Here is an 18,595-nt window from a genome sequence, read left to right as displayed (position 1 = left end):
TTTAAACCACTAATAAAAGTGCCAATTGCCCACATTTGGCCATATCCCATTACACCCATCTTACCCATGTAACTGTCTAAACACTTCAAAAGACAAAATAATACCATCCTTCGCTACCACCTCTGGCAGCTTGTTCCAGACACTCACCACGCTTTGTGAAAAAATTGCCCCGCTGGATCCTTTTGTATCTTTCCCTTCTCACCTTAAACCTATGCCCTCTAGTTTTAGACTCCCCTACCTTTGGGAAAAGATATTGACTATCTACCTTGTCCATGCCTCTCATTATTTTATAGACCTCTATAAGATCACCCCTCAGCCTCCTATGCTCCAGGGAATAAAGTCCCAGTCTATTCAGCCTCTCCTTATAACCCAAACCATCAAGTCCTGGTAGCATCCTAGTAAATATTTTCTTCTCTTTCTAGTTTAATAATATCCTTTCTATAATAGGGTGACAAGAACTGTACACAGTATTCCAAATGTGACCTTACCAATGTACAAATCAACGAGATGTCCTAACTCCTGTATTCAATGTTCTGACTAATGAAATCAAGCATGCCAAATGCCTTCTTCACCACTGTCCACCTGTGACTCCACTTTCAAGGAGCTTTGAACATGTACCGTTAGATCCCTTTGTTCTATAACTCTCCCCAATGCCCTACCATTGAGTAAGTCCTGCCGTGGTTCGGGCTACCAAAATGCATTCCCTCGCATTTATCTAAATTAAATTCCATCAGCCATTCGTCAGCCCACATATTTTCCTGCATGGGGTAGTTTTTCTGATGAGGGGCTGAGCAAGCAATTTCTCCTATTCCATTTGGTGCATTGACACTGTGAAAGGAAGCAACTGACCTCTGTTCTGGATAATCTTAGACACGTACACATTTCAACAGCATGAATGAGATCCGGAAGCGTCTACTTGTGAAGTCACTGGATTCCCCACTAGCATTATGCACATTAGTCCTATACATGCAGAACATCCCTTCTTTTCGTTATTCCTAGAATATACAGGTGATGAATGACCAGCATTCCAAGTTCTATGTGCCTGATACATTCCTTTATAATTTCATTCACTTTCTCGAGAATAATTCTTGATTAGATTGCAAGTTGGATCTGATACATATGTACAAACAGATACCTTGTTAAAAAAAATCTAATTTCTTTACCAATGACAAATTGAATTTGTGCCTGGATTGCCAAGTCGAATTTTTACAATTGTAACTAATGCTAGATTTAACAGCCTGGAATCAGGCAAATTGCAGTGTGAAAACTTGTGCAGATCTTCAAAGGGGAGACAAATCTCACGAAAATTAAGATGGCTCAGGGCAGCATCCAATTTGTTATTCTTTTGGTTTATTCTGTTCTACCCTATTCACGTAATGTAAACTGTAGCTGGACAAATACGTCCTCCTTCAGGACACCAACTCTGATAGATATTCTTAAGTCCCTTCAACAAAGGAATAAGCTGCCTTCTGCTCCCAGAGTCCGATTCCCCCCAAATTACTGACCACCCAATTTTGCTTGCTCATCCCCATGTTAATCAATGTTAACAGGTCCTACTCCTTAATTCCTGTTCTCACTTTCAAACCTGTCATCATCGCTCCTACTTCAAAAACAAAACTAATCTTTTCTTGTTTGTGTCTGCAAACTACCACTTCTTCAACATCCCTTTCCTCTCCAAAATCCTCAAACATGCTCTCACCTCCTAAACAAGTGCAGATTTTTCATTGGAATGCCAGATTTGTATAGCTCCAAACTGGTTTCTGTCCCACGATTGTGTCACAAATGATAGTGTCACAAATGACAATGACCACAGTAAAGTATGCTTAATCATTGTCTCTCAGTCTGCAGCCTTTGACACAGATAACCACATCATTGTCACCAATTCCCCTCCTATTTTCATCTAGTTACAAGGGACTGCATTCAACTGAATCCATTCTTACTTATCTAGTCATGATCGGCAAATCACCTGTAACGACTTCATGCCCCACTTCCATACCAATAATCCTTGCAGTTTTGTTTTAAAGATCTATCCTATTTCTTATCTACATGACACTGGCATCATCGTCTGAAAACACAACTTCAATTTTCTGCCAGAGTTGAGAAATAAAGTTGTTTTGTTATTTTCATAACCCAGGGTATATAACAAAATACAACTTCCCACTGTTGAACTGTCCCTTCAGTCAATAAACCAGCTAGCTATCCATTTCAAGCTTTGCCTCAACCCAGCAGAGTGTTTATTCAGAGTGTTACAGGCCATTCAGGCATAGAAACAGACCATTCAGCTCAATAGCTCTATGCTAGAATTTATCTTTGTTAACCTCTTCTCACTTTACTTCATCTCACTCCAACATATAGTTCACTTCAGTTCACCTGATGTACAGCAGAGTTCTCTGGTAAATTTTTGCATTGTTCAGGAATTTTATTTAGATATTTTACAATATGGATGAAGGTGCTGATAAGAACATTGGAACATAAGAACTAGGAGCAGGAGTAGGCCATTTGACCCCTCAAGCCTGCTCCGCCACTGAATAAGACCATGGCTGATCTTTCCGTGGACTGAATTCCATTTACTCGCCTGCTCACCACAACCCTTAATTCTTTTACTGTTCAAAAATCTGTCTTTGCCTTAAAAATATTCAATCAGGTTCACAGACAGGGAATTTCATACATTCACAACCCTTTGGATAGAAGTTCCTCCTCAATTCAGTCCTAAATCTGCTCTCCCTTATTTTGAGGCTATGTCCCCTAGTTCTGGTTTTACCCGCCAGGAAACAACTTGCCTATTCTCTTCATAATCCTATGTTTCCACAAGATGCCCCCTTATTCTTCTAAATTCCAATGAGTATAGTCACAATCTACTCAGTCTTTCCTCACAAGCCAACTTGCTCAACTCCAGAATCAACCTCATGAATCTCCTTTCTCCCCTTCAGTGCCAGTGTATTCTTTCTCAAGTAGAGACACCAAAACTGTACACAGTGCTCCAGGTGTGGCCTCACCAGCACCTTATACAGCTGCAACATAACCTCCCTATTTTTAAACTCCACCCCTCTAACAATGAAGGACAAAATTTTGTTTGCCTTCTTAATTACCTGCTGCACTGTAAAACAAGTTTTTGCGATTCATGCACAAGGACACCCAGGTCCCTCTGCACAACAGCATGCTGCAATTTTTTACCATTTAAATAATAGTCAATTTTACTGTTATTCCTACAAAAATGGATGACCTTACATTTACCAACATTGTACTCCATCTGCCAGACTCTTGCCCACTTGAACAATTTACATCCCTTTGCAGACATTGGGCCCACTGCACACTTTGCCCTACCACTCATCTTAGTGTCATCTGTGAACTTTGACACATAGTTGATTTGGAGTTGGGGATCAAGTATGTAAATTGTAAACAACTGTAGTTTTAATCCGGATCCCTGAGGCACATCACTAGTCACTGATCGCCAACTAGAAAAACACGGTTTTATCCCTACTCTTTGATGTCTGTTAGTTAACCAATCATCCATCCATGCTAACCCTTAATGCCATGCACCTTTATCTTCTGTACGAGTCTTTTATGCGGCACCTTCGCAAATGCCTTCTGGATATCCAGAAACACCACACCACCTGTTCCCCATTGCCCACTATGCTCATAATATCTTTTAAGAATTCCACTAAATTAAACATGACCTCATGCTTTGTCTTCCCAATGGGACAATTGCTATCAAGATGTCTCAGTATTTGTTCCTTGATAATAGATTCAAGCATTTTCCCTACAACAGAAATTAAGCAAACAGTCTATAGTTACCCAACTTTTGTCTACCTGCTTTTTTGAAACGTTACATTTGCTGTTTTCCAATCTGCTGGAACCATCCCAGAGTCCAGCAGGTTTTGGTAAATTACCATAAGTGTATTTGCTATTTTCCCCTACCATCCCGTAGTACTCTGGGATGCATTCCATCAGGGCCAGTAGACTTGTCTACCTAAAATTGCTTCTTTAGTGATAATGATTGTTTCTAGGTCCTCGCCCGCCATAGCCTTCTCATCAATTTTCAGCATGTTATTTGTGCCTTCCACTGTGAAGGCTGACAGAAAATCACCTGTTCAACGCCTTGGCCACTTCCTCATTTCTCATTATTAAATCCCCCTTTTCATCCTCTAAAAAGGACCAACATTTACCTTGGCCATTTTTTTTATATTTGTGGGAACCTTTGCTATGTTTTTATATTCTGAGCTAGTTTGCTCTCATAAGCCATCTTACTTTCCTTTATAGCTTTCTCATGGCTCTGTTGACCTTTAAAGATTTCCCAATTTCCTTGTTCCCCCACTAGTCTTTGCCACTTTGTACACATTTTCTTTAAATTTGTTACTCTCCTTTATTTCCTTAAATATCCATGGCTGATTATGTCTTTTTCTACAGTCTTTTCTTATCACTGGTGTATAATTTTGCTGAGCACTGTGAAAAATTGCTTTGAAAGTCATCCACTGCTAACATACGTGATTGCTTCTTCCAAAAGAATGCCTGTGAGATCATTAACTATTCCTGTCTCATTTCACAAAACCAATCCAGGATAGCTTGCTCTTTCATAGGTTCCACACTGTTTGAAGAATGTATCCACAATAGTTTCTATGAACTCCTCCTCTAGGTTGTCTTGACCAATTGACATGTAGATGAAAGTGTCCCATGAAAACTGCAGTACCATTTATACATGCATCAGTTATTTCCTTATTTATTGCTCGCCCCGTGATGTTATTATTTGGCAGCCTATAGACTGCACCTGTCAGTGACTTTTTCTCTTTACTATTTCTAATTTCTACCCAAATGCTTTTCTCTGTATAACCTATATCATCTGTCACTACCGCCCTGATGTCATCCTTAAATATCAGAGTTACACCACTTCCCTTAATTCCCCGTCAGTCCTTCTGAATAGTCTGATATCCCTGGATATTTAACTCCCAGTCATGACCATCTTGCAACCATGTCTCTGAAATGGCCAATAAATCATGCTTATTTGCAATGATTTCAACTCATTTACCTTATTTAAAATCTGCAAGCATTTAGATAGTTTTTATACTTTCTTTTTGAATCCTAACAGCTCCATTGATAATATCTCCCGAGTTCTTCTCTCAACTTTTTTTTGCAATTCGTAATTGAAGCCTTCTCCCCACGTTAACCTGCTGCTTCCTATAATTATACTTCCCATAGTTTTACCCTTCTCCCCTACTTGCTGATTTAAAGTCCTTATGACAAATCATTGGTGAAGCAAAATTAGAGATCACGGCCTCAAATTTCCATGGTCTTACTACCTTACGTAAACAAGGCTTTTCCATGACATTTTTGATGAGTTTACAGCATCTCAATGGCAGAAATCAAACTGTGACATTACATGAGTGTATCTACTACATCTTTTGGACACAAAATCCTGAGTTCACGCTGTGTCACATGACATTACAGATATGGTAAAAATATCTGGCATCTTAAAATGGGGCATCCATAACGCACTGTGGATTATTAGAATAGTTCTATTCCACAACAATTTATATCCTCATGGCCTATCAGATCTATCATTTGACCACCATCTTACTACTTACCTAGTTTAACAGGAAATCCTGGTGGAAGCTTCATCTGAACAAATTCTCTGAGTTTATTAAAGTGCTTGAAGGGTGCTATGACTTCTAAAACATTCAGCAACCTATCAGTAAGAAAGCAGTAGATAACGAAAAATGAGGGGGTCAGAATAGAGTCACCACAACAAGATCAGGAAAAGCATTGATTCTTTGTGACTTTCGCGTTTTTTAATATTACTGTGCAGGTGACACCTGCAGAGATGAGAACAAGTTAATTACATAATTAAATATTTCGCATGTCCAATTATAACTTACATTAATATAGCACCTTAACATAATAAAACACACCAAAAGCATAATAAAAACAAAATGAGAGTCATTGAGATATTAGGTTAAATAACCAAAAGCATGGTCAAAGTAGTAGGTTTTAACAGAGGAGCATCTTAACTGAGGCAAGGAAGTATAGCAAAGGCATTCCAGAGTTTAGGGTCAAACACCAATGGAAAAGCAATCAAAAATCAAGATGCTCAAGAGGTTAGAATTAGATAAACAGATATCTTGGAGGTTTGGGGGATTAGAGGAGATTAGAGCTGGGGGAGGAGATGTCAGGGATGGATTTGAATTTAAAATCATCCTCTCAGAATTTTGCTTGGCAGGAAGCCAATGCAGATCAGGGAACAAAGGGGTGATAGCTGAATGACATTTGGCGCGAATTGATACAGTGTGGAGCAAGATGATAACCCATTACAGTGACAAGTGGCTATGATTACATTATTGATGTTCATTTTGGTAGGAAAATATCCCCTGTTGGGAAAAGAAACATTAGTTATTTTACATTATTGTTCAGTGATTAGGAAAATCAACTAACTGAGGCTATAATCTAAAAATGGTGTTCCAACCAAATAATGATTACCAGTTAGAACACTGTGCAGTAAGTTAACAAGCAAAATAAGATCAGTTGTGTTTATGTAAAATATTAATCTGAAATTTACTGTTCAATACTCTGTACAAAAGTTCAAGTTTTTGGATACTCAAGGATTTGTTCTACACATGCAGCATATCTGCAAGGAAATAATATATCTATACAGGGCTACTTACGAGTCAATGCCCAGAGGAAAGTCCTGGCTCATCGCTATCGTAGCTTTGAACGTTTTTTTGCTCTCTTTGCAGACCAGTTCTCTTCCTAGATGAGGAGCCCTAAATAAAAGTTAAAGCTATATTAGCAAACAGTTATTGCCAAGATAAATGCATACAGTATAGAAGAGAAAATCTTAAAGATTTGTTATATGCATGGTTAGCTTGTATGATAACCAAGATAACCACAAGAAATTAGGGCTCGATACTTAATAATAAAATTTATGGAGCCAAACTAGCACACCAAGCAGTAGCCAACAAAATTTTTCAATCCTAAAATTACTTTTTATTATACTGAAAACATCTACTTCCTTTAGAAACTAACATATCGCCTAAAAGAAAGGCGCAGAGAATTAGAGTGTATTTATCCTGCCACTTTATCATTGCAAATTTTTCAGATGGCACAAATTCTGAAGCTATAGTGCAATTCTAAAGCATAGACCAGATGAGGCTCTGGGGAAATCTCATGAAGCAAGTGCTCGTGTGTCAGTTAGCTATGACAAGGAAGTATAAATGCATCATACTATCAAACCCCAGGTTTAAAAATTCTGGATCCCTTGGATTTTGTTGACACTTGGCAAAAAAATGTGGGCAATGTGGGGGAAGAGGGGAGAAATGAAGATATAAAGTTTCAGAGGTAAGGAAATGCAAGGTATGAAATTAATTTTAAATTGGAAGGATTGGAAAGCAGGATCCAAAGAAAATCAGCAAATACAAGGCTGATGGACTATAGTATCCAGGCAAAGTTTTGCAAGAGCTGCAGGTTTATGATAGGGAGAGGCTAGGATACAGCATTACAATAGTCCAGTCTGGATGCTGTAACAAGAACATAAATTTTTGACAGCACATGCCTGTCAAGACAAGGCAAAGTAATTGGTGTTGGGAGAGGATGTTGTCAGAAACTCAATTCACAATTATAACATAGTACAGCACAGAAAGACTCAACCCATCCATGCCTGCACCAACTCTTGAAAATTAATCCAACCCACCCCTCTGCCCCACTTAGTCTCTCCAACGCTTGCAATTCCCTTATGTTACGTATTTATAGCTGCCTTGAGAAGATAGCAGTACCTCCCCTTAAATTACAACAGTACGTTTAGTAATGGGTCTTCCAGAGTGCTGGAATCCAGGATTTTGACCCAATAGCAGTGACGAAATGGCATTATCTGTCCAAACAAGGATGGTGTTTAACTTAAGAGGGTGCATTTTAATTTAAACTGATATGACTGGCAAAGGGGACAGTCAGTAGCAAATATATTAATTTGTGGCTTGGCCAAATACAATAGTGATTCCAGTTAATACCAACAGTTTAAATCCTCTACTAATATAACCCTATTCCAGTTTAAATCCTCTGTTATTATGACTATTCTTTTACCTCTGATTTGGCTATATATCTGCTCCTCTAGCTCCCTCTGTTGGGAGGGCTTAGTACAATTCCAAAAAAGTGATTGCCCCGTTTTTATTTTTAAGCTCAACCCTTGGATCGCTCCTCTTCCAAGGGAGGATGTCTTGGAAGAGCCTTCCAAGACATCCTCCCTTGTTACTGCAGCTATAGTCTCTTTAGCTAATAATGCAATGCCCCCTTCTTACAGTCCCCCATGTCACACCCAAAACTTCACTCCCGTGGAATGCTGCGTTGCCAGCTCTGCCCTTCTTCCAATCATGTCTCAGTGATTGCAACAACATCATAGTTCCACGTTGATTACTGCTCTGAGTGCCTCTGCCTTACTAGGCGGGCTCCTTGCTTTAAAATAGATGCAATTTAGCCTTCCAATCCTCCCATATGCCTTATTATGCCCATGTCTTCTTTGCACTGAGTGTGACTGAGAAGAAGGACTGAAAGTTGGATGGGTGGACTAGCTGTGGTACCATGCAAAGTACTCCATGGAGGAAGAAGCAAAGCAGCATTAGGCAGTGATAGGAGACAATCGCTGGAGAGGAATCTGGAAGTGGGAGCACTCAGTTGTCATAGTCCAAATGAGAACGAGGAATTGTTTTGAGAGAATGAGGAGTTGGGGTCCAAAATTAAAACACAGACCATCTAAGGGACCAAATTAAAACACAGAGACCATCATCTTGGCATGGTTATCTGAGCCATGTGCCAATTGGCATGGGGGTCAAGCAGATCAGACAATTAAATGCACAGTTCAAAGATGGTGTGGGCAAAAGGGATTGTGATTCATGAGGTACTTCCATCAGTGCTCAGGAGTGAACTATTCCACCAAAAAAGGTTCTACTTTCTTTTAGTGAGCTGGCCAATTGTGTCTGGAAATAAGGTAATTGCAAGGAATAGAAGTAAACAAAATAAAATTAGAGGCTTTTTATCTGAAAACACGAAGGACCTGCAATAAAGATAGATGAACTAACAGCACAAAGAGATAAATGATTTAGATCTAATCTAGGTGAATGTTGGGAAATAAATATAAACAGACAGAATAACAAAGGAGAGGTAGTCTTAGTAGTAAAGGATGAAACAAGGGTATTAGTGAGAAAAGATCTTAGTTCAGAAAATCACAAAGTTAAATCAATGTGGTTGGAAATTGGAAATAGCAAGAGACAGAAAACAACATTGGGAAGTTTGTAGGCCTGTTAACTGTAGTTAATACTATTGGCGAGAGCATTAAACAAGAAATTACCAGTTCTTGGAACATATGACATGTTATAATTGTGGAGGACTTTAATTTTCATGTAGACTGAGACAGAGACAATCATGTTGACATGGTGAGTTTATAAAATATTTCTGAAAGTTTCTTGAAGCAATAAATTGGGGAATTGGTCTTACTTCTGGTGCTGCGTAATGAAAGTGTTAATTAGTAAAGTCATATTAAAAGATCCACTGCAAAATACTGATCATCATACCACTGAATTCTGTGTTAAGCTTGAAAAATGACATACCATAATCATAAGAATCTTAAATTTAAAGGCAATTCCATTGGTACAATGGGAGAATCGGTCAAGGTTAAGAACATAAGAAACAGGAGCAGGAGTAGGCCATCTAGCCCTTCGAGCCTGCCCCGCCATTCAATAAGATCATGGCTGATCTGTCGTGGCTCAGTTCCACTTTCCCGCCCTCTCCCCATAACCCCTAATCCCCTCTCTTATCAAAAACCCATCAACCCGCGTCTTAAAAATATTTAGCTTAAATTGAGTAAATAAAATAAAAAGGTATGAAGGCAAGTAAACAGCGAGAACAGTGGGGAACATTTAAAAAGGAACAATTCAAAAATGTTCAAAAATAAATTCCATTAAAAAAAACAAAAAGATTCCACAAGATGGAGCCATCTGTGGCTCACTCCGGGAAGTTGAAGTCGGTATTAGGCATGAGGCTCACAATGCTGAAAGAAACACTAGAAAGTCTGAGGATTGGGATTGTTTTAAAAAACCAAAGAGCCAGCAAGAAGTTGGTAAAAGATGTAGACGGAGAAAGAACAACTACAAAGATTCAATAATAATGGGTTTAAAATAGCTATTCTGGCTAAGAGTTAAACATGCTGGGATTTTTGATCAACTTATAATTAAAACCAGATGCAGGTGGTAAAGTTACTGAGTCAGAGGTCTGGTCTGGAAATTGTGGTCTGAAGCTTCCTGTGTTGACTAAATAAGGGAAGTTGTTTACTTTCCAGTAGACATCAGATTTTATTGCCATTATGTGAGGGATATATCATTTGAACTGAGCATAACAGCGTCTTTCACAAATAATTTCACTGGATGTTCGAGCCATGTGATCGGTTTCTCATTATACAATAGGCTGGGTGACAGAGAATCTTCTAGAAGCACGTGAAGAATTTGCAGATAAAAGACATGTGTAGTCTTTTGTTTGCCAACAACTTTATAGCAATCAACCACCATAAGAAGTGTGCCCCAAAGTGTCCTTCACAGAGAAGATAGATTCTACATTGGGATATTTCTTGGCCAAGGTTTTTCCTAAACTTGGTAGTATATATTTTCAGTTCAAGTTGGTGTTCAGTTAAGAGTTAGAGTTCAGTAAAAGAGTTAGAGTTCATGAGTTTGAATTGGAACCTAAAGTGTTGAGAGAAATTGTTTGATTAATTAAGAGTTGACTCCTGTTCTTGTTTGTCTCATTAAACTGGAATGCTTGGAGGTTGTTTAGATTAAGAGTCAAAGAGAAAAAAGGTAGAATGAAGGTAAATCAATTGGACAGATTACAAGAACTTGTAAGTATATTCTTTAAAACGTAGCCAAAGTAAACATTATTCTCTTGAAGGGGTGTTAAGAGAAACTATCTTAGGAAATGAAGAAATGGTAGAGGCTACTCAAGATAAAATGTGTACAGTTGAAGGCACAAATTTCATATCAGAAACATACATCACTCAGGGACAAAAGGAGTGAGAAAATTAAGAAAATTAGTATCAGTAGAGTAAACTGAAGGAATAAAAATTCAACAAATCCTCAGGACCCAATGGTCTACAACCCTGTGTTCTAAGAGATAGCTGTATAGCTAGTGAATGTGCTAGTTAAGATTGTCCAAAATTCTTTGGATTCAGGAGTGGTTCCAACAGATTGGAAGTTGGCAAATGTGTTCCTCCTTTCTTCAAAAGAAGCCAGTTAGCCTAACATCAGTTGTTAGGAAAATGCTGGAATCAATTGTTAAGGAAGTCTTAACAATGCACTTGAAAGTATCATATACAAGTAGAACAAATCAGCATGGTTTTACTCAAGGATCACGTTTGACAAACGTGAGCTTTTTGAGGATGCAACTGGTAGGGTAAAGGGGAAAATCAGTTGAGGTACACACACTGCACTACTTTTGATTCAGCTAAACAAGCGACAGCCATTTGCTTATTTCATTCCTCAGAGATGACCAAGTTGATTTTGATCAAGTTAAATTGCCTGGTTTAAATTTCAAATAATATATGTGGCAGTTAACTATCAGTCACCATCAAATGGTGCATACTCCAAGACAATGCCTCTATCAGAGTGTACTTGTCAGCCAAACATTCTTTTCCTCATACAGTACAAATTTGTTGATTTTCCCTTGCATGATATTCTTGTGATGTCCTTATGAGTGTTAAATTTAAAGCTTCAATAAAAATGTGCCTTTTTCAATAAATCAAGACCTGAATTTTCAGAAGGCACCTGATAAGTTATTGTGCAAAAGGCTAAAATCGGGCAAGATAGAGGCTCAGGGTTGGGGAGTAATATGTTAGCACAGGGGATTGGTTTTAACATATAGAAAGCAGACAGTGCGAATAAAGTGCAGGGGCATTGGCTATTTACAATCGATATATAAATGACTTAGAAGAAACAACAAGAGTAATGCATCAAAGTTTGCGGATGGTAACTAGCTAATGGAAAATTAAGCTCTGGGGAGGACACAGGAAAGGCTGCAAAGAGATAGACAGTTCGAGTGGGTAACAAGATGGCAAATGTAGTATAATGTAGGAAAGAGTGAAGTTCTTCACTTAAAACAGTAAAGCAGAAGTTTCACACCTTTGTTTAAAAAAGTAGTCTGAAGTGTTGATACTCAAAGACTTTGGTGTGCTTGTGCAAGGAACACAGCAAGCTAACATGAATGTGCAGTAAGCAATTAGGAAACCAAATGGTAATTTGGCCTTTATTGAAAGGGGACTAGAGTAAAGTTTAAATCATAAGTAGGCCTATATTAACACTGCAATGAAGTTACTGTGAAAATCCCTAGTTGCCATATTCTGGTGCCTGTTCAGGTATACTGAGGGAGAATTTAGCATGGCCAATGTACCAAACTAGCACATCTTTCTGGACTAAGGAAGGAAACTGCAAAACCCAGAGGAAATGCTCACCATCACGGGGAGAACGTGCAGACTCCGCACAGACAGTAACCCAAGCTGGGAATCAAACCCAGGTCCCTGACTGTACAGTAATAAAGGAGTTTTGCTACAATTGTAAAAGTGTTTTGGCGAGATCATATTTGGATGAGGGTGTGCCATGTTTCTCCACATTTAATAAATTATACACTGACATTGGAGGCAGTACAGAGAAGAATCATTAAATTGGTCCATGGAATGAAAGAGTTGTCCTCTGATGAGAGTCTAAGTAAATTAGATCTATATTCTCTAGAGCTTCGGCGAATGGGAAGCAACCTCTTTGAACCAACAAATCTCAAAAGGAGCTTGTTCGGGTAAATGTAGAGAGATTGTTTCCGTTGGGCAATGAATGTAAAGAGTGGTGGGGGGGAGCATAATCACAGCACAAGGGCCAATTATTTAGAGTTGTCAAGGCTGGGAGAGATCTTAGATCTTTTAGGAAATCAAGAGGTAAAGCAAAGCAAGCAAGAAAAAGGTGAAGTCCAAATTCCAGCTATGATAACAGTGAACAGCAGAACAGCTTTGATGGGCCATATGGATTACTCCTGCTCCCACTTCTTGTATTTTTGCAAAGAGAACTTTGGTTGACAGTAGAGAAAAGCACCTGAGGTGACCCACGCTTTCCAGGATGAGCATGGAACAGCAGGTGGTTTTGGGTGGAGATCAGGGCAAATTGCACTTGGATGTAGTCCAACCAGATCTTCACACTGGGTATAGGTACATATTCCTTCAATTGTTCACTCATCGTGTACCTGGTCAAAACTACAATACCCTACACAGCGATGTTACTAATTGCGTGATATGTTGCAGGATATTTGATGTTATTAACAATCTTGAGAGAAAATGTTTTGTTTTCTCCCATAGATAGCCCCGAACGATTAACCAATTTTGTTGACACGAACCCGCAGATCTGCCAATCTATTAAGCATGATATTCCAATTGCACAGCATGTATTGAACAAGAAACACTGTCCAGAAATCCCAAATAAATGCTTAATGAGAAATGGAATAAAAACAATTTAAGGATTTTCCTCTAATAAAAACAAATTATATTGTAATATTTGCTAGTAATTCTGCAGTACTTACTTTCCAGACTCTGCTGAGATATATTCCTCCCAAGTGATTGTATTAGCAGGTGGGGGGCTGAGTGACTGCCTACGAACCGGCTGTTTCAAAAAAAGGGAAAAAAACATTAATCTACAAGGTTTAAAACTTAAAATTCCTCCTCCATGTCAATTCCAGATGCACAAAACCCATACTTCAGATTCTAGTTACTAAAATTAAATCTATCAATATTTCCCAAATAATGAAGATTTTAACCCACTTCCAAAAGGAAAGATTCACTTTGCCCAAGTCCCAGTATAAATCACAATTCCTGGCTTCTTTGGATGCTGGTGCACTTGGTCCAGGAAATCAACAAAGAACGTGAGGTGGGAAATCAGAAGTCCCCACTCACTTTGTTTGAACTGTTACACAGATATTTCTACTCCAGATATAGATCTATATAGTGTAGAAGGGATATCAATGAAATCTGAACACAGATGATAACCCCTTTATCAGCTCTTCATCCCACTATTTCAACTCTTATTCCTCAGTCCCAATGAAGAAGAAATCTATTCTCTGCCCTTCATGTATACAGTTTCCCCAAATAGAGGAAACATTTCCTCCCAAGTGTCCAACAGCTTCCAAAGCACCAAAATATTGTGTTTAAATAAGGTTGCAATGCATTTGACTTGTTGAAAGGATTCATAGGCGTTACAGAAGCACTTACCTTACTGTATATCAATTACAACTATTTACAATGGCTTAATGAAGGACTACATCTACATGGTTTTCAAGCAAAACTGAAGATTGAGCCCATAAACAAGAAACACCATGTTAACAGGGTCTTCCCTGATCAGTTTTTTTTACTTGCAGCTAATATAGGAAACATGACAATAAAACTGCAAATCCTGAAGGCTCATCATCACCTTCTATGGGCAATTACAAATGTACAATTATTCTGGTCTTCCCAACATTACTCGCAACCCAAGGGAAAAACAAAATCGTAAAAGTAAAAGCACTCTGATGAACAAAATTAAACATGCCAGCTGGGAAAGAAACACCAATCCCTTCTGATATTCTTAATTCACATTATGTGACTTTGCTTAGAGTCACTGAAGAATTTCATCATATGACAATCTTACAGTATATGTTAAAATTAGCCCAGAGTCACAATTATTCTTGCTGACTGACGTATAATTGTACTTAATGGCCTGGTGTTAAATGTTAATCTGAGAAAATATACCTCCAATAAATTATGTTGAATTCAGAAACTGACCATTTAAGGTTTAGTTTTTAATCAGACACCAATAAATTTAAAAATAATCTTGCATTTACTTTACATAATTCTTAATTAATATCCAAGTTGTGATTATAACCAAGTGAAATGGGAAGAAATGCAGAATTCAATTTCTTGAGCCAGTTTCAGACAACTTGAGTGTTTTTGCACATTACAATCTGAGTATAACGATGACACATGCCATGCATTGAGCCAAGATCAGGCAGCAAAAAAAAACTGAATCTGCTGCAGGGTCATTTAGTGGGAAAAACTCCTTGAACAAATTTTATAGGGCAATTAAACCCAGCTAATCAGACTGCTCTAAACTTCCTTATGGTCTTTATAATGCAAGTAAAAGATGCTCACTTAACATTCTGATTGATAATGACAATTGTTAAGCATGTTCTTACGAAACTGGAAAGTAATAAAAACCTTTCCAAGTAAACTACTTTTCAAAATGAATTAACTGAAATATTGATTTTGGCTGCTGCATGTACACAAGCACTTTTATTGTACAGAATATCATAAATTTGCTAAAGACCCAAGACTGTACACAAAAAATAAATGTGCTACTGATTTAAAAACAATATTTTCCTCTTCTCACACCATCCAAAGATGCGTAAACCCTGGTGTAATTTGAATGTTTTAATATAATCAAGATTTCTTGCTCAAGATTAGTAGTTGCAAAAATAGCCTCAAAATTTAAGACATTTCTACACTTTCTTCCTAAATTTGCATTTAAAAATGCTAATTAGATCAACATATTCCACTTCAAAATGAATTTTAAAAGTCTTTACTTCTTATAACCCTAGCACATGTATGTGACACTTAAAATGATAAAATGGCTGTTGTGGTAAATGGGTGCTCTGAACTTTTAAATTCTCAGTCTACCTAGTTCCTGCACGAGTCCACTGGCTGACAGCAGAACAAAGAGGATAAAAACATACTTTTGTAGAGATGTCTAATAATATTTTTTTTCAGCTTCTCTCCTAAGGGGATGCAATCACATTATAAGTGGTCATAGGAAATTTCTATCATAATTGTGGAAATAAGAACATATATATAATTTATGGAAAAGGCTGACAGGCTAAGAATATTTAATACTTCAGTAGATATTCCCCCATGGTGCCTTCATGGCAAGTCAGATGAATTGCAATTTTATAGCAGTATGTTCGCCATCTAGGGAATGGCATGAGAAAACACTGACTTATGTTGAATAAGGCAACAACATTTTATTAAATGTTGTTCTGAGAATTAAATTCCACAGTTCCATCCATCATCCTCTGTAATTTTTAAACTTAATATACATTAGTATCTGATCATTTCACTCAAATCAATTTAACAGGTAGTAATTAGGTGAGATAACTACTGTTTGTTTCAAAATTCAAATAACCATTCTGGAGAATGGGGACACCAGCTGAACTTCAGAATTACTACAGTACAGCAGGTGGCCATTCAGCCCATCACATCTGCACTGGTCTCTGTAGGAGAATTTACCTAGCACCATTCTCTCCATCTCCTCCCAGTAGACATGCACATTCTTCCTTTTCAGGTGGCATTGAATGCCTTGATTGAAACTGCCTCCACCATACTTTCATTTTGAAGACATTCAAAACCTGACTGTCCAGGTTCTGGAATTGCTGGGTGGGATTCCGATAGAAAGCATCTGATATAGGTAGATGAAACACTGAAAATACTCATTATTGTAAGCAAATTATTCAGGAAGGTCTTGTGGTACAGTAAGTAGCATCCCTGCATCGGAGCTAGCGAGTCCAGGACTTGATGACTACAGAAGGTGCATTCACAACATGGCCAAACAAATTGATCATTAACGTGCAAAGCTTTCCAATTCCAGTTACAGCAAGCGGTAAAAACAAGAAAGATTCCTGATCCGGCATGCTTGATATGCAGTGCGCCCTCAGCTTAAAGCCTCTGGCTTCAGGCTAGCAACCTATTCAAGGAAAAGCAAGCTACAGAATAACAGACGTAAGCATTTGCTTTGTTTGTCTAGTATTGACTACTCAGGAGTGAAAGGAATTTCTTATTCCAACCAGCGAGTCATAGTGTATTATAGTTTGGCAGTGACAGGCAAGCTCTTCTCATACAAATAGGCCAGTTATAATGTGGAGATCCAGTTCTTGATCACAAAGGATCAAGATTCCTGTATATGCATGGACACTACTAAATACATATTTCTCAGTTTGAGAGTTGTTGAGCTTGTAAGCTCAAAGTCTCCCATAGCCTGTGTGAAATTTTGGAGAATGAAATGGTCGAGTTATTTACATACTGTACTATTTCAGCAACAGAGATATTTTCTGCTTGGTCTCTCCAAATAGCATAAGAACATAAGAAAGAGGAGGAGTAGGCCATCTAGCCCTTCGAGCCTGCCCCGCCATTCAATAAGATCATGGCTGATCTGTCGTGGCTCAGTTCCACATTCCCGCCCTCTCCCCATAACCCTTAATCCCCTCGCTCATCAAAAACCCATCAATCCGCGTCTTAAAAATATTTAGCGAGGCAGCCTCCACCACTTCAACGGGCAGAGAATTCCAGAGATTTACCACCCTTTGAGTGAAGAAGTTTCTCCTCAACTCCGTTCTAAACGACCCCCCCTTTATCTTGAGGCTGTGCCCCCTAGTCCTACTGTCCTTTGAGCGGGAAGAGTCTCTCCACCTCTATCCTATCCATCCCATTCATCATCTTATACGTCTCAATGAGATCTCCCCTCATTCTTCTAAACTCCAACGAGTACAAGCCTAGTTTATTCAGCCTCTCCTCATAGCTCAAGCCCCTCAACTCCAGTATCAGCCTAGTAAACCTCCTCTGCACTCCCTCCAAGGCCAAAATATCCTTGCGTAAGTGTGGCGACCAAAACTACACACAGTACTCCAGCTGCGGCCTCACCAATGCCCTATACAGCTGCAGCAAGACCTCCCTACTTTTATATTCAATCCCCCTCGCTATGAAGGCCAGCATCCCATTAGCCTTCCTGACCACCTGCTGCACCTGCAGGCTGGGTTTTTGCGACTCATGCACAAGGACCCCGAGGTCCCTCTGCACCGTCGCCTGCTGCAGTTTTTCGCCACGTAAGTAGTAATCCTTCCTACCATTATTCCTACCAAAGTGGACCACCTCGCACTTGCCAACATTAAATTCCATTTGCCAGTTCCTGGCCCATTCGCCCAGCCTATCTAGATCCTTCTGCAGACTCTCCACACCCTCCACGCAATTTGCCGTTCCACCAATCTTGGTGTCATCAGCAAATTTCGACACCATACACTCGGTTCCCTCCTCCAGATCATAGCCTTCCATTCGTTATCACAGAAGACAGAGTTAAGCAGATATTGACAAATACAAAAACAGTATTTTCCAGGCTACAACAAAATCAAACTAATTTTAGCGATCAGTAGCTTGTAACTTGAAACCTAATTTATTTATTCTCAAATTTAACAAATTTTATCTAATTTAACTAATTAAAAACAGACATATAACAAAGATTGAAGTTTACCTCAAAATTTTGTTCCATCAAGTTTCCTCCCTTGCTCAGACTTTCCATTATAGCCTTATTTCTTAGAATATCCTCTTCACTGAGGTGTTCACGACGCTTTCTTGATTCCAGAACAAGGCCATTTACGGAGTAAAAATCTGCCAAGAAGTTTCCGACTCTTTCCTATGAAATGTGTTATTCTCAAGGTTAGGTAATAGCCTCAATTTATCAATTACATTACATTCAATAGAATAGAATGAAAGCAAATGTGATCCACAACTCTGGAGACTAGTTTT

At 38.6% G+C, this 18,595-nt stretch overlaps 1 protein-coding gene across 1 annotated transcript in view; it reads right to left on the bottom strand.

The window, feature by feature from the left end:
* Positions 1-18,595, bottom strand: part of ankrd13c (ankyrin repeat domain 13C) — a 95,933-nt gene that overhangs the window by 2,232 nt on the left and 75,106 nt on the right. The window contains exons 9-12 of the mRNA XM_080195568.1: positions 18,321-18,482; positions 13,579-13,658; positions 6,654-6,752; positions 5,580-5,680 (exon numbers count right to left, since the gene is read on the bottom strand). Of these exons, the coding sequence (XP_080051694.1) occupies positions 5,580-5,680; positions 6,654-6,752; positions 13,579-13,658; positions 18,321-18,482 (442 nt within the window). The remainder of the gene's footprint in view (positions 1-5,579; positions 5,681-6,653; positions 6,753-13,578; positions 13,659-18,320; positions 18,483-18,595) is intronic.

This window comes from Carcharhinus amblyrhynchos, chromosome 9 (genome assembly GCF_965287045.1).
Source record: "Carcharhinus amblyrhynchos chromosome 9, sCarAmb.v2.hapA, whole genome shotgun sequence".
NCBI lineage: Eukaryota > Metazoa > Chordata > Chondrichthyes > Carcharhiniformes > Carcharhinidae > Carcharhinus > Carcharhinus amblyrhynchos.
The sequence above is the reverse complement of the archived record's forward strand: the minus strand, read 5'-3'. Positions and strand labels throughout refer to the sequence as shown.